General features: G+C 46.1%; 1 protein-coding gene across 1 annotated transcript; it reads left to right on the top strand.

Moving 5' to 3' along the window:
• Positions 1-199: 199 nt before the first annotated feature.
• Positions 200-27,158, top strand: PGM1 (phosphoglucomutase 1). The gene is given in 12 exon segments (XM_075710581.1): positions 200-376; positions 378-446; positions 15,508-15,670; positions 15,955-16,101; positions 17,241-17,366; positions 18,371-18,561; positions 18,996-19,150; positions 19,754-19,869; positions 23,088-23,223; positions 24,703-24,886; positions 25,959-26,093; positions 27,069-27,158. Coding segments are annotated over 12 exon segments (1,689 nt in total).

The raw sequence follows: 27,158 nt of genomic DNA, 5'->3' as shown, positions 1-27,158 counted from the left end.
GCCGTCGCCTCGCCTCCTCCTTGCCGCCGCTGCGAGACGGGGAAGGGGGAGCGGGAGGGAATCCCCTGCCTCCCGGGGCCGGCGGCGCCTTTAAGGGGCGGGCGGCGGGGCGGGGGCGGCGGCGGGGCGCGGGGCCGGCTCCGGCGGCGGCTCCCCCCGCCCCGCCGCGGCCGCCCGGAACTCGCAGCGGCGGCCGGCCATGGTGCGGATCGAGACGGTGAAGACCAAGCCGTACGGCGACCAGAAACCCGGCACTAGCGGGCTGCGCAAGCGGGTGACGGTCTTCCAGAGCAATGCCCACTACGCCGAGAACTTCATCCAGAGCATCCTGGCCACCGTGCCGCCGGCCGAGCGGCAGGAGGCCACGCTGGTGGTGGGGGGGGGACGGCCGCTTCTACATGAGGGACGCCATCCAGCTCATCGTCCGCATCGCCGCCGCCAACGGGGTAGGCAGGGCCGCGGCGCCGCGGGCGGGGGGCGCTGGGCTGCGCTCCCCGGCATCGACCTTCGCCTCTCGGCGGGGAGCGGGGCGGGACGGGGCGGCGGCAGGAAATCGGTGGCGCTTCGCCTGTCCGCGGCGTGGAAGTAACCCCTGAGCCAGACGGGAGGTGACGAGGCGCGGCGTGGGCGCCGCTCGCGCTTCGCGCGCTAGAAGCTACCTGGTGGTTTTACCTCCCTTCGGTACGTGCGGGAGCGGTGGGGCTTCAGCACGCGTGGAGGTGAGGAAGTAAGCGCGGCTTTCCGGTTGCCGCTTTTTCTTGCTCTGGGCAATAGTTGGGTTTTCCAGCTAACGGCACGAACCAGCGGCGCGTCGTGCTGGTGGTGGTGAGGTGCGATGGGTGAGGAGCAACGTGTCGCTCCACAGCACTGGACGGCGTCTCGCTGCTGGAGGCTTCATCCCCCTTTGATTTGTCTTGGTCCTGTCGTTTGGTCAACCCAAGAGAAGCCCAGCAAGGAATGCGATGTTGGTAGGGATAGCAAACGTGCAAAGGAAGGCTTTTCCCTACATTTGGGCTTTTCCAAATGAAAAACATCCCCTTCTTCTGGGACGCCTGACTCCTCCTCCGCAGCAGCAAACTTTCTTCCTCGCAGACCAACATGGAGGAGTGGGCTGAGGATGCTTGGTCGTTAGGCTTGGACATTCGGGTAAAAACTTAGTTACCTATTTCAGCTTCCCAGTGGCAATCAGGTGCCTCAATGCCTTTAAATGTCTGGCTTCTTAGGGAAAAATAGAATTAATTTGAGATCGCTGCCTTCTTACGGCATAAAGAAGCAAGTAACTGTTTCTTTTCAAGCTACATAGAAATTTGTCTTTTGTGATCTGTGGTAGCTGTTCAACTTTCAGTCCGTGCCCCAGCATCCCTTAGCAGCGTGGGCCTTGCTGTGTGCACCTGTGGAAGTGACGGATAGTGCAGCCTTCCCTGACGGGAAAAGCCACATACACTGGCTTGTTTATTTGTTCTGAGAAGGGGTTGGAGTTGCAATGTGCAGCGTTCACGTCTGACTGCACGCACAGGCAGTACCTTGGATCCCTGTGAAAAACAGACTGGAAGACTTGTTCCCTGGGATAAAGCCTTAGTTTGTACAGGTTTTTGGATGAGTACCCGGGGCCTGGTGGGACGTGGCAGCCTTCCAGGCACCGAGGAGTTCTTAGTGATCTGTGTCTCAGCTCAATCCCAGGAGTGAGCAAGGGCCTGAAGGTAAAACCATGCTACGGCCTGATTAGGTGTCATCTTGGGAGGGGGTCGAGGGCCAGTCACTGCTCAAATCCTCCACCCTGATCGTGCAGATGTTCACGTGCGTGCAGCATTACAGCGCTGAGTTTTCTGCCAGAGTTGCAGAAGCAGGTCCCACAGGGTGCACTTGCTAATGGGCATTTGCCGTGTAGTATTTTGTCCGTGTGAATTCAAAGTGCTAGGACAGAATTGGCTCTAAAGTCAGAAAAATGTTCTGGAAAGGCAAGAAAGGAAACAGGAGGTAGAGGAAGAAACCAGGTGGAAGAATATTGTGGGTTAAGAGCCAAGACGCTAGTATATGAAGTGAGAGGTTTTACTTTAAAAGCTTTTCGTTCTGAATCATTAATTTATAAAACAAGATAATGGCCATGGCCTGAGACAAAATGTTAGGCTATTTCAAGAAAAAAATTGGCAATATTACAGCATTACCAGTCATCTACTGACGCAGGTTCTCTGTTCCTTTGTTGTAGCAGAACAGAGGTAGTGGTGTAGGCTTGCCAGAGTGCTGTAGAATGCCATGAAATTACCCCATTTTTCCCCCCAGAGATTCAAAGAGGACTGGCGGGTCAAAAGCACTGCAAAATCGTAGATCTAGGTATCCCATTTAAAAAAGAGGAGGAAAAAGACCTCATAAGGGAGCATTGAAGAGCAAAATATTCCCCAAATTCTTTAATAAATGAGCAGCAGGTAAAGCCTGAAAAAGTAACCAGAAGGAGGTACAGTGAAGTGATTGGCGGAATACAGAGGCATTGAAAGCTTGATGTACAATTGCTGGCTAAGTTTGGGTGGCACTGGCCTGTGTAAGACAGTGCAAGTATTGCATTGCTAAACTCAAGAATGGCAAAACCATCAGGTCCCAAGAAATGAAGTGACTAAAGATAGACAGTTTCTTTAGCAAATGCAAAATGCTAGTTTTAAATAAATTTCTATGTACTTGCTTTCCTATTTTAGAACAGTTAGGGGATGCTCGCTTCATGGTTTTTCTCTGTAATTGCAAGTATTAGTTCCCTGATAGTTACCACAGTGTAGTTGAGTAAGAGCCTATGAAAATCCTGTTTCTTCATAATAATGTGAAGTAACTGGAAGTTGCCTACCCTTCAAAGAGTAGGGTGGACTACTGTTAACCGGTAAGAAAGTATATTGCAGAACAGGGAATACATGGTAACTTGTTCCTGGAGACTGTGGTTTTGTCTGAGTGCTGGGGCTCTTGAGAGTCTCCTGATTCCAGCAGCCTGGTCTCACAGAAAGACTCCGTAATCTCACGCTGAGAAATACTGAATAATATAGAGGAAACGCCAGAGGCAGCTGCACTGCCCTGTCTGGACACCTGAACTGACAGTGCTGTTTTGTCTGTAGAGAAGTGATTATTACAATACATGTGAGGAGGGACTGGTATATAGAATCATAGAATGCTTTGGGTTGGAAGGGACCTTTAGAGATCATCTAGCCCAACCCCCTGCAGTGAGCAGGGACATCTTTAACTAGATCAGGTTGCTCAGAGCCCCATCCAACCTGACCTTCAATGTTGCCAGGGATGGGGCCTCCACTACCTCTCTGGGCAACCTGTTCCAGTGCTTGACCACCCTCACTGTAAAAAAATTTCTTCCTTATGTCTAGTCTAAATCTATTCTTCTTTAGTTTAAATCCATTATTCCTTGTCCTGTCACAACAGGCCTTGCTAAAAAGATTGTCCCCATCCTTCCTATAGGCCCCCTTTAAGTACTGGAAGGCCGCAATAAGGTCTCCCCGCAGCCTTCTCTTCTCCAGGCTGAACAACCCCACCTCTCTCAGCCTGTCCTCGTAGGAGAGGTGCTCCAGCCCTCAGATCATTTTTGTGGCCCTCCTCTGGACCTGCTCCAACAGGTCCAAGTCCTTCTTGTGCTGAGAGCTCCAGAGCTGAATGCGGTACTCCAGGTGAGGTCTCTGTATAGTTATAGCATGAATGTGGCAAAACCAAAAAACAAGTAAGGAGTAAAGGTACAGTGAAGATAAGTTTGGGCTACAGTCTTTTCTAATATAGCTCTTCTGACCGCTTGATTGACAAGGTATGTTGTACTAGGCTGTACTCACTCATCTAAAGTCAGCCAGCCACTTGCGTCAAAGCAATGCTGGAAAACTGTATTTCTGGTCCTAGGGATTAAGAGGTGTTTGGGTTTATACTTTAAAATCATGTGGTTTTAAAGATCTGGTTGAATGGTCCTTTGGAGCCACTGGAGAAACCTGGGGACCACAGTTTATGATTGTTAGTTTTACAATGTAAAAGGAAAGGATGCTAAAGTGAGTTTTAGTTTTGTCTGTATCTGGAATGGTTAATATATAACTAAGGACTTACATTTGACTAGCAACAACTCAATTTGTAGTTGCACGATTAAGGAGTGTTTATCCTACTTATAAGTTTGCATTTATATAAGTAAACTAAAATAGAGATTGTTGGTTTTGCCATTCTCAGTTGGCATCCGGTATAGCCTAACTGCTTTGTTTTGGTCTGTTGTGCCAGGTTTCCTTGATGTTATTCCCACATAGTTAGAGAGTCTGACTCTTTAATTACATGAATAAAAGCTTAAAAGCTCCTGTCAGAACATCACCTGTCAGAGCAGAATTGTGGCTGTACAAGAGCTTTATTTCAAAAGCATGCAAAAATTACCGAATTGAAGCTATAAATCTAGATCTGATCATAAGGCTAGCACCAGGTTGATTCACTGACATTGTCACCCGCTATTCAACAAATTTGCTGTGCCCCTGGTTCCTTCTTAAATAAACAGATTTCAAAGTGCTGCAAAGTAGCTACATTAAAGCAAATTGCTTGAAGGTGTTTTGAATGCCAGGCAGTGCTTTGCATGTTAAATACTAGCCTGGTTTTGTTTTACTGCTGCAGGACAAACAGTGCTTTTATTAGAAATACTGCTCTCTGCCCTAGAAAGTTTGGTTTCCTGGCTTGGCTGCTATTAACCTTTTTCCCCACTCAATTATCCCAGGGAAACCAAGTGTTTAAACTCTGTTGCATTGCTCAGCAGCTCCTTATTTGCCGCTACTCTACTTTGTAGTTCTGCTCCCTTTTTGTGTGCTGTTCTGACATAACCTCCAGACCAGTTCCCTTTCCAACAGTGCCGCTGAGCCCATAATAAGCAGTACAGGGTGGTGAAAGCTTGGAGAGCCACGTTCTGGTCCCAGCTAGAGTGTGCCCACATTCCCGGTCTCAGCATCCCAGCTGTGGAAGGGGCATAGTGGGACCGGCATGTCTGTGATCTGCTTTGGGCCTACTGATGGGAAGTGTTCGTTATTGCTCACCCCTATCTCAGCCTCGCTTGTTTTTCTTACCTAGTTTTTAAGAAACCTGTTACCGATGTCTCCTCTTCTTGTTCCTGTCTCTGCACAACACTGTGCAGTCAGCCTTAGCCTTGTTGGTTTACAGACCTTCATCCATTCAGCAATCTGCATCGTCATCCTGAAGAATAGACTCCCTCAGTCCTCAGAGCCAGATCTTCCCTTTAAGTAAAAGCTCCTGGTATTCAAAACATCAAACTAAAGTGATCATAAAGAAAGTTCTTCCAAAAAGCAATCCCTGTGTACCAGAATCAGATACAGTGATGCTAGATCCTACAGGCCACTAAGAAAAATTGCAACTTGTGGTCTTTCTTATTGGTTTTCTTGGAAGCAGAAGGGGAAATTGACACCCGATATGTGAAGTAAGGAAATAGATACCAGTTGTGCTGTTAGCATTCCCATGCAGATATATCCTGGCTTCAGATTATGGTGCGGTTTAGAAGACAACCGTGTATGCAGCAGCTCTTACAGCTTAGAGACTGCTTTTACACTAGCTTAGTTTCTTTTTGCCTGTAAAGCTAATTGGCTTATATCCGTTTACAGTTGAAGGTTATTAAGGCAGTGGTCAGGTTGTCCAGTTTCAATGCCTTTTTGGAATTTTAAACACTACAATAATGAAACTCCAGCTCAAAGGAAGAGCTAAGGTGCTTTGCAGTTAATCTCTGCAAATCCAGCAGACAGAGCTGAAATTCATACTAGCTATAATCTCCTGGAACCATGACTCTGTATAACCAGAAACCTCAGCTCTGCCTGTGCTGGTAGGCCAGCAGGATGGAGTCTAATTTGTCTTAGATCTAAATTGCCTTCTCTTTGTCAAGGCAAAGTTTGGGATAGGTGAGCAGGACTGAATAGGCGCTACCCATATGTCTTATGACAAGACTGAGCTGCAGCAGGTGCACAGCTAATCAATACATTGATTAATGCTTCAAATGATGAACTGGAACATATCTTAGAAGTAAAGAGAAATAACATAGGATATCGGTAAGAAGAAGTGTAAAGAAGGATGCATAGGCAGAAGTAATAAAATACAAATGTAATATGTACATTTATAATCATAGTACAAGTTGCAGAATAACATACTGAGCAGCAGATCTGATGAGTAGACCACAAAGACTGTTGGCAGTATCATCCAGTTATCGAGAAAAACAAACGTTATTCCTAGATTTTTAAATAAGGTTGTTTTAAGTGAAACCCAGGAAATAAAGTCTCACCAGAAACGTAAGTCCTGATCTGGTATGCCACCCCTCAGAGAGGATGCAGTCTGCCTGGGGGAGACTCCGGCAGGAATGACCTGAGGTTGCACAGATGGGGCCAGTGAGGAAGGAATAAACTTAGCCTAGAGATGGGGAAGCGTGCTGGCAGTCTGCAAACGTCTGCAATGATGCTGCAGGGAGGAAGGTAATAAATTGTTCTCTGGCCTGCTGGGGATAGGGAAAGAATTAAAATTGCAACAGTGGAAGTTTAGGTTAGACGTTAGAAAACATTTTGGAAGCTTAAGGCTTATGAAAGGAGTGTGTTGCCTGGAGAGGTCATTGAATCTCTGCCTGGGAAAACCTCTAATGAGAATGGCTTGGATAGGGTTGACCCTGCCTAGGGCAGGGTCTAGGTGACCTCTCCACAGCCCTTCCAGCCCTCTTTCCTGCTACTGTACTTCAGCTGCTTTTTACCCCTGGGTCCACAGACGAAGCTTCTCTAGCACATCCTAGTAAGTCTGTGAGAAAATGCTCATGCATGTCTTCCCCTCTCCCCTCCTATCTGCGCTATTCCCTGCTATATGTAGCCACCTCCCCATCATGTACGCGTACTGTGGGTTACTGGCTTGCTACCAGACAGCAGCTTGGCTCTGTACACCTCAGACCAGAGCTTCTGTCCCTGGTCCTGCAAGGTTTAACCAGATATGTCTCTGCTCCTCACGCTAGCATCTGGCCGAGCCAGCCAGTGCCTTCCCTCTGCTCGACAACCATGTCTGCATTTTGTAATTCTGGATTTTTTGGATTCAGGTGCTGGTTTCTAAGAGGATCGAGGGACAGGGGCTCTCTCTCGGCAGGCTGGGGCCAGAAATCCCAGAGCATTCCTGGGTCTGCTCGAGGTAAACCAGCTGGAATCCCTGTCCCATCCCCCGGTGCAGGGGCAGGACAGGAAATGCCAGGGCAGTCCAAGCTAATAGGCAGGTTTGGGTGTGCTTTGAAGAGCTGACCTTTGAACAGAAAGGTTCTCAATCTTGGTTGCTGGCAAGCGATCTTTGCTCTCCTGGCAAAGGGAAGATCAGCCCCTACTGACATGACAAACCTGGAGCCCATCACGGTATCTATAGCAGCTCTGCAGATGGTGGTTTCATCCCTAGCCCTGCAGAGCCCTTTCTCTGCCGCCCATCTAGCTTGTCTTAATTTTAACCAGGGTGCAATGTAGGTACAGAACAATGTCTCTTAATTCTGGAGTGACTTGTATGTACATGGTTGCATGTATGTGCACTCATGCTGTCAAGATGGTGCCAGATATTTTGCCTCTCTGGAATCTCTACGGCAACTTCAAACCCTAGATTTTTACTTAATTCTTATGGAAATAAAGAGTTTTGCAGTTGGAGCAGCACTCCTTGTATGACTAATAGGCTTGCAGTTGGTCTATTTATTTTACTTTGGCTTCATTTGTCTTGGCATTGCCAAATGTCACACACAGCAGTGGCTGCCTGGACCAGAGTTGTACTCGGGTAGAAAGTGCATGGTTTTGGCAGCTGAACAGAGGGGTTGTTCAAGGCTGTTGGCACCCTCTTATGGTGAGTGTGCAGGCAGCGGTGTAGGGACTAGAACTTTTCTGTGCACAGGAGCTAGGGAAATGTGATTTCTGTTTAGAAGGAGAGTCACAAAATAAGTGCAAAATACCTTATTTGACTCTGTTCCCTGGGGTTTCATGCAGTGTAACTTTTTGACTAATCACAGAAAAAGAGCGTAAGGATAATGCCCACTGAATGGGGAGAGAGAAGTGCGAGACAGAAGAATGCAAAGAAGCTGAAAGGAGAGGAGGGGGGCTGCTCACGGAGGAGAGGGCAGCCTGGACCTTGGAGAAGCCTGACCCAAGGGTGTTTGCAGGGGATGAGAAGAGGGAATTACTGTTCAGGCTGGCTTTTGCACAGTGGATTTTCCCTCCCCCAACTATTCTGCTTGCCTGAATGTCAAAATATAAGATGTAGCTTGGAGGAAGGCTGTGCTGAGGATGGGTTAGCGTCAGAGTGGGAGGTTGGGACAGCCTGGCTGCCTGGTCCCAGGCTTGGGGAGGGCTCCAGGCAGCTGAGGCCCTGAGTGGGTGGGATAAGGGAAGATGGCAGAGTTCATGCAGAGGGAGAGGGGATGGGGCAGGGACCAACAGTATTGAGCCAAGGGAGGAGCTGCATGCTCTGCAGGGTTTTACTGAGGTTTAAGTCGTGTTTGTCTTTTTGTCATTAACCAAAGTCAACAGTTAGTTCATGGTTTTAACTCTGTTCTTGCATGTCTGAAGTACAAGACAGTAAAAGGGGACCTAAGCTAGCAAATGTCCCTGCCAGGTTGGCTGTTTGGAGGAGGAAACACCCTCACCAGCCTCTGACTGTCATGAGGAATAAGAGACCTAGGAAATATGACCACAAGAAAAAGTTAAGGAGGTTGAGGTTGTTTACTGTAGCAAAGAGAGGGCACTCAGAGTCTATATGCTGAAGGATTTTTTTTAATGTGTGAGAAGTTGTCACCAAGAGGATTATGATCAATTTGTTTTCTGTGTCAGCTCAGGAGGACTGAAACCGCAGCAAGGAAGATGTACAGCAGACTGTAGGAAAATGCTTCTAACTGCAAGGCTAATTATGCACTGGCATAGCTTGCCTGGAGAATAAGATTTGAAGAACAAGTTATATCAACTTTCTGGAGGATGCTGTAGGTGTATTTGATCCTGCACCAGTTCTGGGGAGGGAGCAGATGACCTGCTGAATTCCTTACCAGCCTGTAAGTGATTTGTAATCACAGTCATCCAAGCAAAGCCTCCCAGATCACTGATCAAATGACCCTTCCCCACTCTCTGCTCCAGTCCTTAGAGGTGGTCATGATCTACCTTTGAGCTTTTTCCACCTCTGAATCTTCTGGCCACTGTGTGATCACCAACCCCTGTACCAGTCCTGGTTGGCCAATTACTGGTGATTTAGTTTATCCCAAATAGTGATGCACGTGTTGCAGGAAAGCCCTGGGACCAGGTGAGCGCCCCAAGGATGGGGTTGGTGTATACGCTGTTCTTGTCCCTATGCTTTATGTGCACTATTTTGTATTTTGTTTGATAGAATGTGTTTCATTTTATGTACATAACATGGCACTAATGACCAACACCTTCCTCTCCAGCCTAATTTAGTTTGATTCCTCTGTCCAGTACATGTGCACTTAATGACACGCACAAATTCCTAACCCTGTGTAGGCCTTTTCCCTGCCGGTAAGTCTGTGTGCATCTCCTCTGTGCAGCTGCGGGAGCTGGTAGGTGGCCTGCGCCCTCCTCCTGTCACTTAATGCCGTGGCATTTCACAGGGTGGTAAGTTTATCTCGCATGGAATAAGAACGAAAGAGCTTGCTTAGGCCTTTTCCTGCCAGGGGACTGTCTGGTGTGAGGCTCCTCATTAGCTCATTTTGGGGAGCTGGATTTTGTTTTCTGTGCCACTAGAGGGAAACCTGTGCCTTTGCATGAAAATAAATGGCATCTCAGCTGTAGGATACTGAAATAGCATGGATGTATAAAATACAAACCAATTGTTTCTAGCTGCATAACCCAGGCAATCTCACTGTTAGTCTAAAATATGTGTTGTCCTAGTTCTGCAGCATACATGCTTCAGTGTGGTTTGGTGGGGAAAAGAGAGGAATTAAGGAATCAAATTCTGAGCCCATGCAAAATAAATTGCTTCTGGGGCACTGAGACCAGAGGGCTCTGGATGGATCAGGCAGCTTGATTCATGTGCGGTGTGTTCAGGCCAGCACCCTGCAACATCCCAGCTTTTGTCTAAGCCAGCGCTTGTCCCTTGGGCGAGCCTGGGTAGGCATCTGAACGGGGCAGCACCTTCAGGGCTCCCACAGATGGCTGCAACAGCTTTGCTTTCTGAGAACAAACCTGAATTAAATTCCCCTTCCTTGGGAATTAAATCCCCTCCCTAGGCAGTAGACAACGAGAGCTCGCCTGGCTCCTTGGCTCCCTCGCAGGACCTGGCTGACACCTTTGCAGAAGGTCAGGTAGAGCCTTTTTCTTCAAAGGTCGTGTTCTGCCTTCAATCATGAGGTTTCACCTCAGTCTCATATAAATTATCCAGCTTGATTTTAATGTACTGATGAATATAACAAGATCTTTTTAACCCTTGGAAGAAAATCTGTCAGTGTTTGGAGCAATGAGAGAATCAGCACCTCAGGAAACAGTCCTGTGAGCACCTTCATAAATTGTCACAATTCAGCTGTGAACACATCTCCTTTTCCCCCACGGCTTTTTAATAATGGGACAAACCGAGTCATTACAAAGCGTACGTTCTTTAATTGCTCCAGTAATATCTGTAAATTATTTCCGGCAGCTTGGATGGACGACTCCAAATGTTATTGAAGAAGTTTGGAGGAAACTCTGATTTCAATCTAGCATTCAAAGTTACCTTCCACATGTTCAGGAATATGGTGCTTCATAAAAGTTTCTTGGTATCTGAGTCTCTTCTGTATGTGTTTAAGCTGCTCCAAAAGGAATAGCTTTTTCAGATGCAGTTTTCTGAAACATTTGATAGTTTTTTGTGGTTTTTCTAACTCCAGGTGCATATACTGCCCTTGGTGAGTAAGACTTGTGTGGGTATTCAGTTGAAACCATTGCTCTTGTAGCTTTTCAGCTACTCTGGATTTTTCTTCGTCAAACAAAGGCTGACCCGCTATTCATCATGGATAACATCCCTGTGGAGAAGTCAGGTTGTCAAAGAAGGAGTCGTATGAGCAAACTGTAGGTAACAGATCTGGTGCCTTCCATTTTAAGAGTGACCTTTAACTCGCCAGACTTTGCAAAATAACTCCAGCAGAGCACTGCATGCCCACTGGAGGCTTACCTCCCGGGGACCTGCTGCCCTGGGGCGCGGCATGACGGCCGGCCCCAGCCAGCGGCCTGGTGCTGCCGTGCAGATCTGCTTGGCTGGCGAAAATGCTGGGGTCCGTGCCGGGGCAGCGCATCCGAGCAGAGGGCTGAGCTCACCGCCTCTCCCGTTGCCCTGCCCGAAGGGAGAAGCAGATGGATTGACGGTGCTGGGCTCCGGTGGGTGATAGCACCGAATGGCAAGGAGCTGTGCCTGTGGAGAACAGCAGATGATAAAGACGACAAAAATCCCCTTTTCCCAGCTGTTTTAGTGAGGGGCGGCAGTGTGGAATTGTGTATTCTCCGTGACATTGATCCTCCACAACAAGTGCAAGAAAACGTCTTCAGTTACAGAAACCACATTCAGATCAAGGTTCGAGGAGCTATTTTTGGGTGCTCAACAACTTCACTGAACTTCTGTGTAATAGGTGGGCCACTGCTGGTGTCAAGATTGATTTTTGTATTTTGGCATAATTTAGTTTTTAAATGCGTTTGTATGAAAAAAGAACATGGAAGACGCTCCTCTGCCTCTGTTGACCATGCCAACAGCTCCTTACAATGATCAGAAACCAGGAACCAGTGGATTACGCAAGAAGACCTTTTATTTTGAATCCAAGATGAACTATTTGCAGAATTTTATCCAGAGTATATTTTTTTCCATAGACCTAAGAGATCGACAAGGATCTTCTATGGTAGTTGGAGGTGATGGGAGATACCTTAATAAGTCTGCAGTGGAACTGATAGTCCAAATGGCTGCTGCCAATGGGGTTGGTAAATGTTAAATGGCTAAATTCCTATAGCTGATATATATACAGGATATATATATATATATCCTGTAGCTGATAAATGCAGAAAACCGGGATAAATTAGTCACTGTGAGATTTAATTTCCCCAAAGACTTTATTCAACTGCTAATAGTTAACTTTTTAATGGAAAATCAGTTTGATAGTACAGAAATTACTGTTTTTTCACTTTTAAGTGATGCAGTTGGATAGAAGTGTGTGGGAATACACATGCAGCCAAGAAAATAAGTACTGCTTGGGTTTTGTGTGTTCTCGTTTTGTGTTTTGACATGCCATGAGCTATTGGCACCTGTAGATTTCGTAGTCTCTCCATCAGATCATAAAACCCTGATATTGTTCAGAAGCGAAGTAACTGTTAGAGCCATGGCTTGCTGTTCAATGGCAGCTCGGCAGAAGCTCTTTCAGCGTTGGTCTGAGCTGCTCAGCAAATGAAAAGGCAAAACATGGCTGTTTCTTTCTCAACAGGTATAAATTGTGTCTATGTGATAAGTACTCTGGGAGCCTTTGAAAACTGAAATAAGATGAGAGTTAGCAAGTGAGTGGCAACCTTTACAGTGATCTCCGACTGTGCTGGAAATCTGTATTTTGGAAGCAGAACAGAAGGCTTCTCTGTTTGCAGTAGAGCACGGTTTGTACACTGCAAGACTCTTGGGCACTGGGGTTTTGTCTTTGTTTCCTTCTACTTTTTAAGAAGAAAAGAATCTGCTGTCTGTCCTGAATCTTAGTGCAGAGCAAAACTTTATGTGAAGAGACCTGCTCTTAGGAATTTGTTTGACAGAAAAACTTGCCTGATCACAGCAGGGTAATTAGTAGTGAATGGGAGAATAGGAGAGAATTTTTTTAAAAAAAAAAAATCAACCTATTTTCCACCTTGGGGAAAAAAAATCCTTTGGCATTGCAAATTAATGTATTCCTCTTAAGGTAGTGTATGGGCTGAGCAGAAGAGCTGGAGAATGTGCACAAAGAGCCAGGCCTGCTGCTTGGACTGCTTGACACTGGGACAGATTTTCTGCTGGTGCAGATGAGATTAGACTGATCTTCACCAGCTGAGACTTTTCTCATGCATTTCTTTCCAGCAATGTGGGCCATGTCTGGCTAAAATCTAGCTTCACTGCTGGTTTTGATATTTTTTCATTGATTTTATACAGTTTGGCTAATACCTGTGACTATCAGCATTGTGCTCATCTTGCTGTATAGAATAGAAGGGATGAGTCCAAGGATGTTTTCAAATATAAAAAAGCCATGAGGAGGGTATGCATATCGTATTTGGAGTATGCAAAAATCTCTTTGTCAGTGTGTGGCAGTGATAGGTACTGTTACCTCTACCAATGTGGGATTGGCAGGATTTGCACATAGCACCAAGCACACTTGCTATGTCGGTAGCATCGCATCGCATGTTTTAAACGATGATTATTTGGCTAAAGGAAATAACCAAGGTAGTTTGTCCACTTAACCTGACTTGTATAAAACTGTGGCACAGTATATGGGGTTGGTGAGCTTGTTCTTGTAAGGCATTTCTTGTACAGAAAGAGGACTGGAAGGGTGTGCTGATGACACAATGGAGCTGTAGACGCCAGCTTCCTTGGCCTGGAAAACATGTCTTTGGTGTGAAAGCATCAGCCTGTGTTACTGGGGGAAGGAGTGGGACCACAGGAGGTCTCCTTTATTGCCTATGCGCATCTTAGTGGGGCTTTCAGTAAAACCAGGGTGGTGGAAGTGTTCCGTGAATTGCGTCAAAGTGCTGTAACCCAAAATCACTGCACAAAGTGGGTCTGTTTGTGAACAGGTTTGTTTTGAGCATTCTGTGAAAGGTATTTCTGCATCATTACATCCTTAGATTTTTCTCATAACAAATTCCAGAGAATTAAAAAAGAATAAGTGTAAATTGCTTAGCACACTGCTACACTGAGCAATCTTCTCCAGCGGTTACCACAAAGGATTTAGCATTGGATGGGGCGGAATGACTGCTGAAAGCCGAGGAAGACCCCCAAATCAGAGAGCGGCTTGTATGGAGACAAGTGTTTGCGTCTTTTCCTTCCTTGCTGCAGATGTAGTGATACGCATGCAAAAGCCGCAGTTCAGGTGTGTGGGCAGGACAAGCTGTGTAAGGACAGTGGATTCGATGTGTTCGCCCAGCTCTCCTGCAGCTGCTGCGTGATTTGGGAGAGAAACTCCCTTGTTTTGCCACTCCTCCACAGCATCCTTTGAGCTGCACGTGAGGCCTGGCAGAGCACTGATGCAGAGGGGGGTTGCAGCTGGACATGACCCTTGAAGGGAAGCTGGGGCCGGGGGGGGAAAGTAGTTTTGGAGAGGAGCTTCCTGGAGACTGCATTAATTCTCGGTGAAACTGAAGGAGCAAGACTTGGAGGCTGGAATAAGACACGAGACAGGGTGTGCCAGCTTGGACGGAGAATGGGGAAAAAAGCAAAACCCATGTAGGCTGGGCTACTTCAAATTAAATGTATGGCATAATAAACTAGTGCGATCAATCAGCCTGGCAAATAGGCACTGTGAGGGCTGTAATATTAGCTACTATGGCCAGCTGAAAGAAGGGCATTCACTTTGGGTTTATAAACTGCTGTTTCACATTTATGCTTATTGTTTGCTAGAGGCGCAGTTCTTTTAGCGGTGCCTCGCTCGCCCAGCCGGTCTGTGACAGCTGTAGCATGTAATAACCGATCGGCAGCAAAGCTGGGGCTTAGCACCAGGCAGCGCCGCAGGAGAGGAATCACAGTCATCCAGTGCCCTTGGCTTAGCACCGAACGTGGACCTTCAGTCTGGGAACACTGCCTTTTGTTTTCTGGTTTATCTTGTGTTTGAATGAAATTCCTCCTCTTTTCTCAGTCATATACAGGGTCTAATCTCCTCAGTTGATGTAGAGTAGTCTGGTATTTTTTTTAAATCTCTGTCACCTCATCTGGGGGCTATGGTAAGGAGCATGTTCTTCCAGAAAAATATTCATCTTCTGTTTTATTACATGAACTCCAGCAACTGGATCCTGATTACCTTGTATTGCTTAGCACATTGGTCTGGATTTAATCTCAATGATATTACTAAATTTATGGGAAGGAGGTGTGTTACCTGCTGCGAGTAAGAGAATCTGCAGCTGGTCCCATGGGAGTAGTGATGTTCGATTTCTGTTTTGTTTTGGCTTCTCTCAGTCCCATTGTGTCTTTTGAAAGCAAAGTTTGAGACCATAGCCAAAGGGGTGGTGGGTTGGTTTTTATTTTTTTTTGGTTGTTGTTTAGATGCCTCTGGAAAGCTCAGCTCTTCAGTGCAAGCTGCTGTTTCCAGTTGAGCTGCAGCATTGGTAAAGGAAAATGCTAAAAAGGCACAACAGAGCAAGGTCAGATGCTGACCTTCACTGTACACAGCGGAGAGCTTTGGCAGCCTCCCAGGAACAAGGTGTTTGCTAGCAGAGAAGCAGCACCTCTGCCATCAGCACACCTCCTGGGGGCTCTGGTTTACCTGTCGCCAGCATTTGGGGGTTTGGTGGTTTTGCTGGTTTTAGGATTTGAGACTCAAAGTAGTTTGTTTTGCTCTTTAATTTTCAGATTGGCCGCTTGGTCATCGGGCAGAACGGCATTCTCTCCACCCCAGCGGTGTCTTGCATCATCAGGAAAATCAAAGCCATCGGTGGCATCATTCTGACGGCCAGCCACAACCCTGGTGGGCCCAATGGGGATTTTGGCATTAAATTCAATACTGCCAATGGAGGTAAGGTCGCTTGGTTCATTTTGCTTTGCTTTGTTTCTGTTTGGACATTTCTTGTGTTGACTCCAAAGAACCTAATTTAACTGTCTTAATATCACAGGAATTCAGTGCCCTGAGGAGTGGGTTTCCCTAAACAGAGCAAGTGGTTGATCTGCTCCCCTCATATCCTGATATTCCTCTCTAAGGGAGTTATTCCCAGCCCTAGGTCCCTTGCTGTACTTCTGAAGTGTACTTCTCTCGCAGTGTGACTCTTTAATGTCTTCCTTCTTGACCATTTTATCTTGCAGGTCCTGCTCCTGAAGGTATCACGGACAAAATTTTCCAAATCAGCAAGAAAATTGAAGAGTATGCAATCTGCCCAGATCTCCAGGTGGACCTGAGCACCATTGGGAAACAGCAGTTTGACCTGGAGAACAAATTTAAACCATTTACAGGTAAATGATTGTTCTTCCTCTTGGAAGCTTTCCTTTCAGGTGGAGTTAGTGTGGACCTGCCATGAATGGGCAAGGACATTTGGTGTTTCTGAAGGACAGACATGGACATTCTGACCCCTCCTTCTCATCTCTTGGATAATCCAAGCAAGGATATTGCTCCTGGTCACCCTGGCATTTCTTTTTTTTTTTTTTTTTTGCCTGCATCTTACCTTGTTATAGATACTTTTATTTCTGTCCTACAGAAGGTTGTACTTCAGTACGTAAATCTGATCCATCGAACTTCACTGAAATCAGAGACTGTAAGGCTGTCATTAACATGTACGTGCCAGACAGACAACTTTGCAGTTAAAGTGCGTTTTCCTGATTAAAAATTATAGTGTTAGTGTTTAAGCTTTGTAACGGATTTTTTTCCCCATGGTTTCACATATAAAAGCTCTCTCTGTGAGTGGGAAAGCCTTTACGTTTCACACGTGACTTTTGTCAATTAGCAGTGAAATATGAAAATGCATTAAAAAAAGACTTTTGAAAACACTTACTGCGAGTATTTTTTACCATCTCCTGGTGACCTGTGCTTGTAATTAAAGAAAAACAATTAAATCAGAAGATTATGAAAGCTGGTATTTCTCTCAGTCTTCGTTTCTGTAGAGTGGGATTTTTATGTTAATGGGGTTTTCATGGCTCTGTCTTTATATGGCTTGTTAGTTGCAAAGGTGCAACTTTTTCAAACTATTAGGTGTACAGTTCCCATTGACTTTGGAAATTGGAGATCTGCTTTTATATTTTTCTTTGTTTTTTTTCCCCGCCTTTCCTTTAATCCCACTCTCCAGGTAAGCGGAGTGGGACTGAGCCCTCTTTAAGGAAGTCCAGGGAGCCATAGCTGGGAACAGTGTTTGTATTAAGGATTTTGTTGGTCCATTTGGTCTGTAACCCGATTAGCAGTGACAGCCTGTAATTAAATTCTTAATATAGGACCATTATTATTGTCTTATGAAATGATTCTATGGGATCTTTAAAGGCTTTATGCTGAGCCCTGGCCCTGTGCACTAAGGACTGTCAGCATACTGCCACATGTAGCAAAATCGTTTTTCTGCAAAGATTTCAGACTCTGAGAATTGGTCTCTATTTACTTTTTTTTCCAGTGGAAATTGTGGACTCGGTAGAAGCTTATGCGAATATGCTGAGAAACATCTTTGACTTCAGTGCATTAAAGGAACTGCTTTCGGGGAAGAATCACCTCAAGATTCGCATAGATGCTATGCACGGAGGTACGGGTGGACTTGGGTTTGCAGGATTGCGGGGCGCCAGGTTTCCCTGGGGCTTTGCCACCTACTTCAGACAGGAAACTTTTTTCTGGTATTTATAACCACCATCTGTAAACTTGTTTCTTGTTTTGCAACATGTTGCATTTTTCTTTTTGCAGGCAAACTTTTTATGGCTTTACACTGTTTTCTTCTGTCAAATGTTTGGATTTGGGAAATGTTTGGGGCTGGGGGGGCAATGCTGTATGGCTCGCATACATCAGTCCATGCCTGAGAAACAGAGGAGGTTAGCGCTGATGCTGTGATGCGAGCTGCCCTGGCAGACTGCATCAGTTGATGTCCCATGGAGGTCACAGTGGTTAGGCAAAGGTCTGCCCATAGATACTTGAGTACAAAAATGGGACCATTGGACTGTTTTATATAATCGAATATATATGCCAAGCTTGTGAGTCTCTTTCAATAGGCATTTTCAGGAGCACCCTAGCTTTCTTAGCATCTTGTTTCTCTTGTCTCCAGGCCATTTCCATTCCGATGCTCACTTATTTTTTATTGTCTACATTATTAGCGTTTGAGAGCAGTAAATCCTACTGTGCTGCTGGATGTCTGTGAATCACACATGCATTTTGTTCTCCTATATGGGGCTGTTGTACTAATACCTCGGTGCACTTGGGGCATAAGCCCTTCACGGTGGGGTCCTGGCTCAAGCGCTTAGCCCCTGGCATAGGCTCATCCTCACTTCTAAACCCATGAGTGGTTTCAGTTATTTAGTGGGACAGCCCCTTAGCTGAAAAGCTTGATTTGGCAAGAGCTTGTGTGCCTGGATGGATGAGGCTTAAGCACACGTATGTGCTGCTTGGGGCTTTTGATGTGAGCGCTTGTGCTTTAGTCCCGTAAACCATATAAACTGACCCAAAGTGAGCAGACTGGAGGCCTTGGTGGTTACGTGGCTGGTGCAGAGCTGCCTGAGGGCAGAGGCTGACTCATTTCCTCTTCATGTTTTGCCCTGATAGTTGTGGGCCCTTACGTAAAAAAGATCCTGTGTGAGGAGCTCGGAGCCCCAGCAAATTCAGCTGTGAACTGCACCCCGCTAGAGGACTTTGGTGGCCACCATCCCGACCCCAACTTAACGTACGCTGCTGACCTGGTCCAGACCATGAAGACGGGAGAGTACGACTTTGGAGCTGCCTTTGATGGAGACGGGGTAAATGGGCTGCTCTGTATTCACCTTTTTGCCCTCTAGTCAGTTGTGGGGGAGTGACAACTCAGCTGCTTTTAAGCAGAGGAGGATGAAGGCAAAGACTTTTTTCCTCCCTCTCTGTCTTCTGTAATTGCAAATAGAAGTGAACCACTTGCTGCAGTTTGCCACTGTGGCAACAGTTGGCTACTGTGTTAATAGTGAAGTCCAAACTGTATTTAAGTAGCTTTAAAGGCTGTGAAAAATCAGCAGGAAGGTGAAATACTATACAGGTGTTGCTATTTAACTTTTTAAAAACTCTGTGTTTATTTCAGTGCAGTCAAAAATCTCTGTGAGTTGTTGGGTTTATAGGCTGCACCTGCCAGGTAGAACAACTTCTGCCATTGCAGCCTTTTTGCGTTAAGTGGGGATGAGAGTTGTTTCTCTCTTGTCTTCACCAGGATCGCAACATGATTCTTGGGAAACACGGCTTCTTTGTGAATCCCTCCGACTCCGTCGCCGTCATCGCTGCCAATATTTTCAGTATCCCTTATTTCCAGCAGACCGGAGTCCGTGGCTTTGCCCGGAGCATGCCCACGAGTGGGGCTCTTGATAGGTAGTATCTGCCTCTGTGCACGGTGGGAGAGGGGAGGGGAGCCGAGCCCTGCCAAGGAGAGGGACTGTCCCTGTTTTGTGGTTTAACGCGTATCTACAGCGGGGAGTGAGTGCATGGTCTGCCTGAAGGGTGAAGCAGTGTCAGGGCTGCTGCGGGCTGGCTGCCAGGGGAGGCAGTGAAGTTTAATGAATTAAATCCTGTTTGGGGACATGGCAGAGCTCTTGGCTCTTTCTCTTCTTTACAGATAAGCCCAAACAAATGATCCTCCCCACCTTCTCACCCTTTTTTTTTAATTTGATAGTGATACTTTCTTTGTTAAATGCTTTGAGATCTACAACTTAAAATTGTTTTAGAAGAGATACATGTTTATATTTATTCTTTAGTTGTGCATCTCTCCCATTTCCCAAGCGTTACCCCAGGATAAAATAGAGGATTGCTGTACAACAAATTGTTTTTTGTAAAAAACCAAAACAGTGGCATGACCTGCCTTCAGTGTTATCCCAAAATTGATGCTTGGTAGCAACTGAAGCTCCTACAGCAGTATTTCACATGGGAGCGCTAGGAGTCCAGCTGTGATGTGACTTAGCCTTCTTACCTTTGAAGGGTGGCCCATGCTACAAAGATTGCTTTGTATGAAACTCCAACTGGCTGGAAGTTCTTTGGAAACTTGATGGATGCAAACAAACTGTCTTTGTGTGGAGAGGAAAGTTTTGGTACTGGTAAGTCAGCGTTCCTCATTTCACCAATGATGGTATTATTCGTCCTCTTTAGGTCTTTATTGTGCTGGGTAGCTTGGGATTTCTCTTTCATGTGTAGTTGTTAATGCTTCTAAAATAATAAAATAAAAAAAAAAGCTTGCAAGAATCACTGGTGGAAACTAACACAACGCTAAAAGTTTTGTCAGGCAAGATCTAGTTCTCCTTTCAGTTATTTAGGAAGGCATATGTAGATATGCAGGAAGTTTAAGGGCCTCTTTACTAGCCCGGTCATTGAGTCTATGGGGATTAAGTGCAGTGTTAAATGTATTTTTCAACTCTTGGTGGCCAGGAAAACCTTCTAAATGTTTTCATTTCTGGCAAGAAATATGGTTTGGAGCATGCAGTTTTATTAGGGAAGGTTTCAGGTCACTATTAAATCTCTGAGCTTAATAGGGCCCTCATTTTCCTGTTCTAAAAACAAGGTATGATTTATAAAGTTTAAATTAACACTTGCCTTTGAACAGTCTAAGCAAGTTATTAGGTTACTGAGAAACAAAGTGAACATCTTAAGGAATTTACTAGGGGTGTGCACGTGACACAAAACTATTATTTGTGCAGGGAAGTTAAAGTGAGCAGATTTTGCTCTGCATCGGAGTGGCATGCTCAAAACGTGCAGTGTTCCTGGGAGGACTCAGCAGTTTGTGAGTTCTCCCGTGGCATCTACCACATGGTTTTAGCGTCCTGACTGTGGAAATAGGACCTTTCCTGCATGCAGGAGGTCAGCGCCTAATTCATGCACAAAGGCTGAGTTTTATGTGGTCTGAATTCTCCCCACGATCTTGTTTTTCCTATTCTCTAAAGAATTCTGAAGACCGGGGGCAGCTGGTAGGATATGCAAGGCACAGGGTCTTGAGGGAGTTTAGGTTGGATGGTTTCAGGCTCAAACCTTGTGTGTTTTCATTCCACCACCCCATATTTCAGAAAAACATTTTAGCCTGTGTGTGGGTGTCTTACAGAGCAGGGATGGCCTTAAATCCCCAAATACCTGAAATTAAGTCCTTTGTGGAACTGGGGTGCACAACTTGACATGAAAGGATTACCCCAGCTTTTCTGTAGCTGAGGAAATGGCATCACAGACTCGGGTTGAAAGTAGTTTGCTGCGGGGCTGAAGCAGTCTTCAGTGGCAGTATTTTCACAATCAAATGCTGTTCCAATACATGGGATTTGACCTTAGGTTGGAAGGAAAGGGGAATTTCAGAAAATGTGGTATCTCTGTAAAGAAATCTTGAAGTAAATCATGAGTAAAGAAAGATTTTGGAGTTTTGCCCTGAATGATTTCAGCATGCGTCAAGTTTACGTTCTGGACTTTAGCTAATGAGAGGGCACCAGCATTTCAGTAAATAAATACAAACAAAAAGCAGCAGATGATTCATGGAGCTGCTGATAGGAGATGGTCTCTAATGAGCAGCTCTCTAAAATTGTTTCCATCTTTTATTGTATGAGCAATGAGCTCAGTTTCTGTCCATTCCCCAATATGTAAGTGACTCTACATTACAAATAAAAGTGACTGACTCCATTTGCAGCAGGGGCTGAGAGAGAGGTTTGAGATTTTGGCCATGCAGCACCGCATCTGAATGGCCAGGGACTGAAGCAGTTTTTGGGGGGACAGATTAAGAAAGGGCCCAGGAGTGTTGGACACCCCTCGCAATGCAAAGGGGGTTTGTCCATCTGGCAAATGCACTTTAAGGAACAAAAAGGGGCAAGGAAGGTTGTTTGATAGTAAGTTGATAAGGAGTTGTTTGGAGCCAGACAGAATGTGAGTGCTGAAGGGGAGAGAGGTGAAGGAGCAGCCAAATAGACCCAGTAAAAATTGAAACAAACTGTGACCTGGTGGGACTGGAGTCCAGGAGCAATTAAAGTAATGCAACATGACAGAATTCCTGCTTGCTTTCCTTGGGTATTTTATTCCAGCAATAAGTTGATACATCACATGGGACTTATGTTTATTTAGCATTCCTCTCCATCACCTCTGTACAGCTCTCTCTGCTGTAAAGGACCGTGAGTATAATTTATCGCTGCGTCTACAATAGTGGGATTTGTGTAAAGCGCCACATAACCTGTGCCCCAGCCCCCAGCCTGTTTCCCCAGACGATTGTCCACTCTGGCAATTCTTGAGAGGGTAAAATGGCAGCTCTGGAGTGCTCTCTGCATTAGCAGGCGTACCCTGGCTCCTTGGGATTTCATTAATACCTGTTTGGACGTTTTCCAGAGCTCAAAGGATAAAACTCAGAAGTTGTGCATCTGTGGGGCACAGCACCGAACTCGCAAGCCAGAAGTATGGAGTCTGGGTTGGATGTATTCTGGGCTGCCATTTGATCCCTTGTTTAATTTAGGTGTTCAGGGTGCTGTCTAAGTTGCAATACCCTCTCGGGTTTCCCGAGGGCCTTGATGCTGCACAGTCCCTGCCCTGATGCGGTCAGCCCCTGTCCAGTGTGCTCCCAAGGCAAGGCTGGGCTGGCGTCTGACGGCCTCCTACTCTGTGCAATGCTTGCTTTGGAGAAATCCTCTTGTAGCCGAAACGGGGTCTTTTACAGCCTTTCAGTGCCTGGAGTGTGGGAGTGAGAGCAGGCACGAGGCTCTCTTGTGGTTTCCGCACATGAATGAACTTCTTGCGCTGTTGTTTGCCAGCCCCGGTGGCTGGTGCTGTCCAACGGGCTGCTCTTCTCTCCATTGTGGGGTAATTTCAGAGTCGTTAGGGTTTGGCTTCCTCAGTGAGGGCTGACATTTTTCTTGGTGCTCAGCCAGAGTATGTGCTGATCGGAGTATGCTGATTTGGCGGACAGTACGTGACAGCTGCTTGAAGAGGTTGGTGTTAGTCCTTCCTGAGCTGTTCCTTTGCATTTGCCTTTTTTTTGTTTGTTTTGGTTTGGTTTGGTTTTTTGATGACCTTTTTACTGTGCATTCCCCATTACTTCCTTGGGAACAGAATTAAGGATCTGTGAACAATGAGTGTGTGTGTCTTAAAAGGGGCCGAATGTTTTATTTGGGCTATAGCTAAAAGCAGATGATATCTTGAACCATTTTAACAATACAGTAGGGATCAAGCTCATGAAATGCCTTCCATTTGTGAGTTTGTACGGCTGCCAGTTGGATGGAGGAGAGAAGACAAGGTAGGGCCGAAGCACAGACTCTTGCGTGAAAGGAGGTCGGAAATGTGTTTCTGCTGTGGCTCTCTGCAGGCTCCGACCACATCCGTGAGAAGGATGGGCTCTGGGCTGTCCTGGCTTGGCTGTCCATACTAGCCACCCGCAAGCAGAGTGTGGAGGACATCATGAAGGATCACTGGCAGAAATATGGCAGGAACTTCTTCACCAGGTGGGGAAGGCGCTCCTGACATCTCACACTTACTTACCTGTCCTGTGTTTGACCCGCCAAGGTCAGAGCCCCAAGTGCTGATGGCACCAGCATGTGCTACTGCAGTGCTGTTCCTGCTTCGTTACACTTGCTGTTTCTGTGGTGCTGCAGTAATTTTCAAACTCCCTGAGCAGTTTGCTGTATGCAACATGTTGTTTGTATGCAACATATCTGGGTTAAATAGTGGGTATTCACCTTAACTTTTCATGATGTCCAGTTTAGGATTTGTTATTCTAAACATAAATCTAGTAAGTATCAAAGTCTGCAAAGGCTGTATGTTTTATATCTGCAAGGTGTCTTTTTTTTCTTTTAATGGAGATTTTTTTTTTTCTTGCAAGAGTCTTTTTTGCCATTGGAACGTTATGTTTCTTGAGACCACAAATGACAAGTTATCTTGTAGTATCTTCAGTGATGGCAATGTCTTATTGAATGGATGCCCAGCTCCTAGACTGTTATTTACCTGGTTGAGTTTCTGTCCAGTCCCAAAATACTCTAATTTAAACTGTAGTAGACTTGGAAGATGAAAAGGGAAGGAGTGAGAACCAACCTGCACATAAGCAGAGGTGGCAACGCCGTCTGGAGTGAAAGCATCAGGCAGAAATCTTTAAGCTTGGAAGACCTACATGAAAAATTCTGTCTCAAATTGCCAAATGAAAGAGCTTGCCTTTTTCTTAATTTTTTTCCTTCTTTTTTTTTAATTTTTTTTTTTCCCCACACCACAAAGCCAGCATACATCTGAGGCATTTAAACCCGTGGAAAAAATGCCAAAGTCTAGAATAAAAAGGCAGTCTTTTAGCACCAGAGGTACGTCTGCATAGCAAGCTAAGTGCAATGGTAGGCAGGCTAGCAAGCCTGTGCGTGCTTCATCTAGCCAGCTGGGCAAATAAAAGCAGCGCAAATCACGCTGGCAATCAGAGTACAAAGTCTCGGATCCTGATGTGTGCTTCAGCGTCTTTCTGCTGCCTCTCTTACCTGGGTTGATGAGATCAAAGCTGGCACTGCTATGTTATCATGTGCTGCAATCACACCTGCATTTTGCTGTGGGGATGCACAAGAGGATGTTCAGGCAAAATTGTTGTTGTGAAGAACCTGTTGAGATCCTATCGGTAGAATTAGAATAAATTCTTTGCAGTCAGTGTTCTTGGAGTCTAGCCCTCTGTCTTCGATATGCCTAGCACAAGACAGCACAATTTGCACTTTTGTCTCTCCTGACGCCGAATGTCTGTGGTATATTGCAGTGTATCCTATGGATTTGTATTGGATTGCAGCTATATTGCTGCACACAGATCCTCCTCTCTTTTCTTCCTGTGCTCTCCTCCAGTAAGGGCGTAGAGAACATCTGTGGGGCAGACTGCAGTGTTTAACCAAGGGCATCACAAAACATTGCTACTCATTACATCCTCCCCCTCCTAATCTTTGTTTTGTGGTGACTGGTTGTAGGTATGACTATGAAGAGGTGGATGCAGATGCAGCTAACAAAATGATGAAGGATTTGGAGACTGTGATGTTTGACCGCTCCTTTGTGGGGAAGCAGTTATCATGTGGTGACAAAGTCTACACAGTTGAGAAAGCTGATAATTTTGAGTACAACGATCCCGTGGATGGAAGCGTCTCCAGAAACCAGGTGGGCATAGCCTCACCTGGGCTGAATGTGACCTTAGAGGTGTCGCGCTTATTTTGGGCTTAATCTTTGCCTGTTGCATTTGCACCTGCTTTAAAGTCAAATGTTGCATTTGTCCCTTGGAAAATTTTTTCTGCCCTGTCTTTGCTGGTGGGGTTCTGCCCTGCATGAGGGAAATTGCTGCCTTGGAGAGGGAAGAGTCTGGAGTCTGCTCCAGCCCCAGCAGGGCCTGGAGGGGGAGCAGAGCTTCCCTACAGCCACCCCAGAGGTGAAGGAGCTGAGTTGAGGGGGATCCTCTAGGTGATGGGTCAGCAGCCAAGAAATGGATTGTGCTGAATGAAGGGTTGAAACCCCACTGGTACACGAGGCACAAACCCTCCCGTTCAGGTATCGTCTCTAGCACTAGGCCCCCAGGTTGCTGCAAGTGAATCCTCCCGAGATGCATTTGTCCCTGCGCTGATGACACTCCTCATGAGCTTGCCCCTAAGAGGGCAGGCAGCAGTGCAGAGTGGCTGTAACGGGGGATTGAGTCCCAGGCTCCAGAAGTCATGGGGGTCTTGATTGCGTGTGAGATGAGTAACCTGTCACTGGAGATTACTGAAATAAAAATGTCCTGTAGATGGATTGGTTTGACAGCATAATGTGGAAACATAGCAAGTGGGAAGGAATAATGGAGAAATCCTGCAGGAATGATTGCCTTGCCTGTGGGATGACAGGAGCACTTTCTTCATGTCTTATTTTTGTGGAAGAGCAGTGGGTTGGTAATGCTGTGTCTGACAGAGAATCAGTCCCTGGCTCTTGTTTCTAAGCAAGCGCTGGGGCGAGGGACCTTAGAACAGCAATGTGCTTTGTGTTCAGGAGCTCTAGCAAGTTCTCTAGAGTGGGTTAGGAGGGACACTAGCTCTTCTAGGAGTGGGGAGAAGATAACAGAGGACCCTTCCATGGCCCCCTAAAGAGGAGGAGCTCAGGGATCATGCATATCCTGCATAGCCATGCTGGGTCTCATGGAAAATACCTTGGATGCCCAAAAGGCACATAGCTGAGAGGCTCTTCTCCTCCCCTTCTCTGTTACCAGGGCTTGAGGCTCATCTTCTCTGATGGCTCCCGCATCATCTTCAGACTAAGTGGTACTGGCAGTGCTGGAGCAACTGTGCGGCTGTACATCGACAGCTATGAGAAAGATGCTCAGAAGATACATGAAGACCCACAGGTAAGCACTGAATCTCAGTCATGGCACCGTGGGCTCCCAACCTTCCTAAAAAGCTTAAATCTTTGCTTAGCACTGCTTTGCTTAGAGCTATGTGGAGGTGCTAGGTATTTTGGAAGCAAGGGCTTTGGTATCTTTAATGCCAGTGTAAATAGATTTATTTTTTTTTAAAAAAAAAAAGCTCTGTGTGGAACAAGTGTTACTTATTCAGAATCCCTCACAGCTGCTCCTGCAATTGCACATTAGTTTTCCTGTTTGTTTATGTTAACGTCTGTGGCTGGTTGCAGGTGTGGGAGGACACTGTTTCAGTCCTGAACTGACCTTCTAGTTGAAATATCGCATCACTAGGGATAAAATGAGCTCATTCCTATACCAAATTTGGGAAATGCTTGTTTAAAACAAATAAATGGGGGTAAAAGGATGCTGTTGTATATAAGATGACACTGACCTGTTCTGTAATAAGTTTAATACAGGTTCTTTACAGCATCATTTAAAAATGCTGTTGACCTCTCTTGTAGGCATGGGAGGAAAAGAATCCTAATTTTATATTCCCCAGAAAACAGTCTTTGAGCTCTTTTTGCATAACGTCCTGTGCCGTTATTGACAAAAAGACTAAAAAAAGCCCCACATTCTCAGAGGCATGAACTAAACTTAGGATTTAACTGTCCTGTGCCAATGGTGCAACGCAGTTTGGTGTATGGCACAATGCGGGTGGCAGCAGCAACCCTGAAGCTGTGCTCGAGTTTTCTCTTTGAACCTGCATGCGGTGATAACCATGCATCCGTCACCGCGCCATTCCTCTCGCTGGTCCCGCAGCTCGTGTTGTGAACCTGAAGCAATCCCTTGACCAGCAGTGCTGAGCTTTGGGTGTCCGGGGCTGATGCCAGACGCCTGCGAGGGAAGGGTGGACACGATGTGCGCAGGCTGCACGTGCTGCTCCTGCTCTGCAGTTCTGAGCCATCTCTTTCCTTTCTGCAGGTCATGTTGGCACCTCTCATTTCTATTGCACTGAAACTTTCACAGCTTCATGAAAGAACCGGCCGCACCGGTCCAACTGTCATAACATAA

The sequence above is a fragment of the Pelecanus crispus genome, chromosome 5 (genome assembly GCF_030463565.1).
Source record: "Pelecanus crispus isolate bPelCri1 chromosome 5, bPelCri1.pri, whole genome shotgun sequence".
Classification (NCBI taxonomy): domain Eukaryota; kingdom Metazoa; phylum Chordata; class Aves; order Pelecaniformes; family Pelecanidae; genus Pelecanus; species Pelecanus crispus.
Note: the sequence above shows the minus strand (reverse complement) of the source record. Positions and strands in the feature narration are given on the sequence as shown.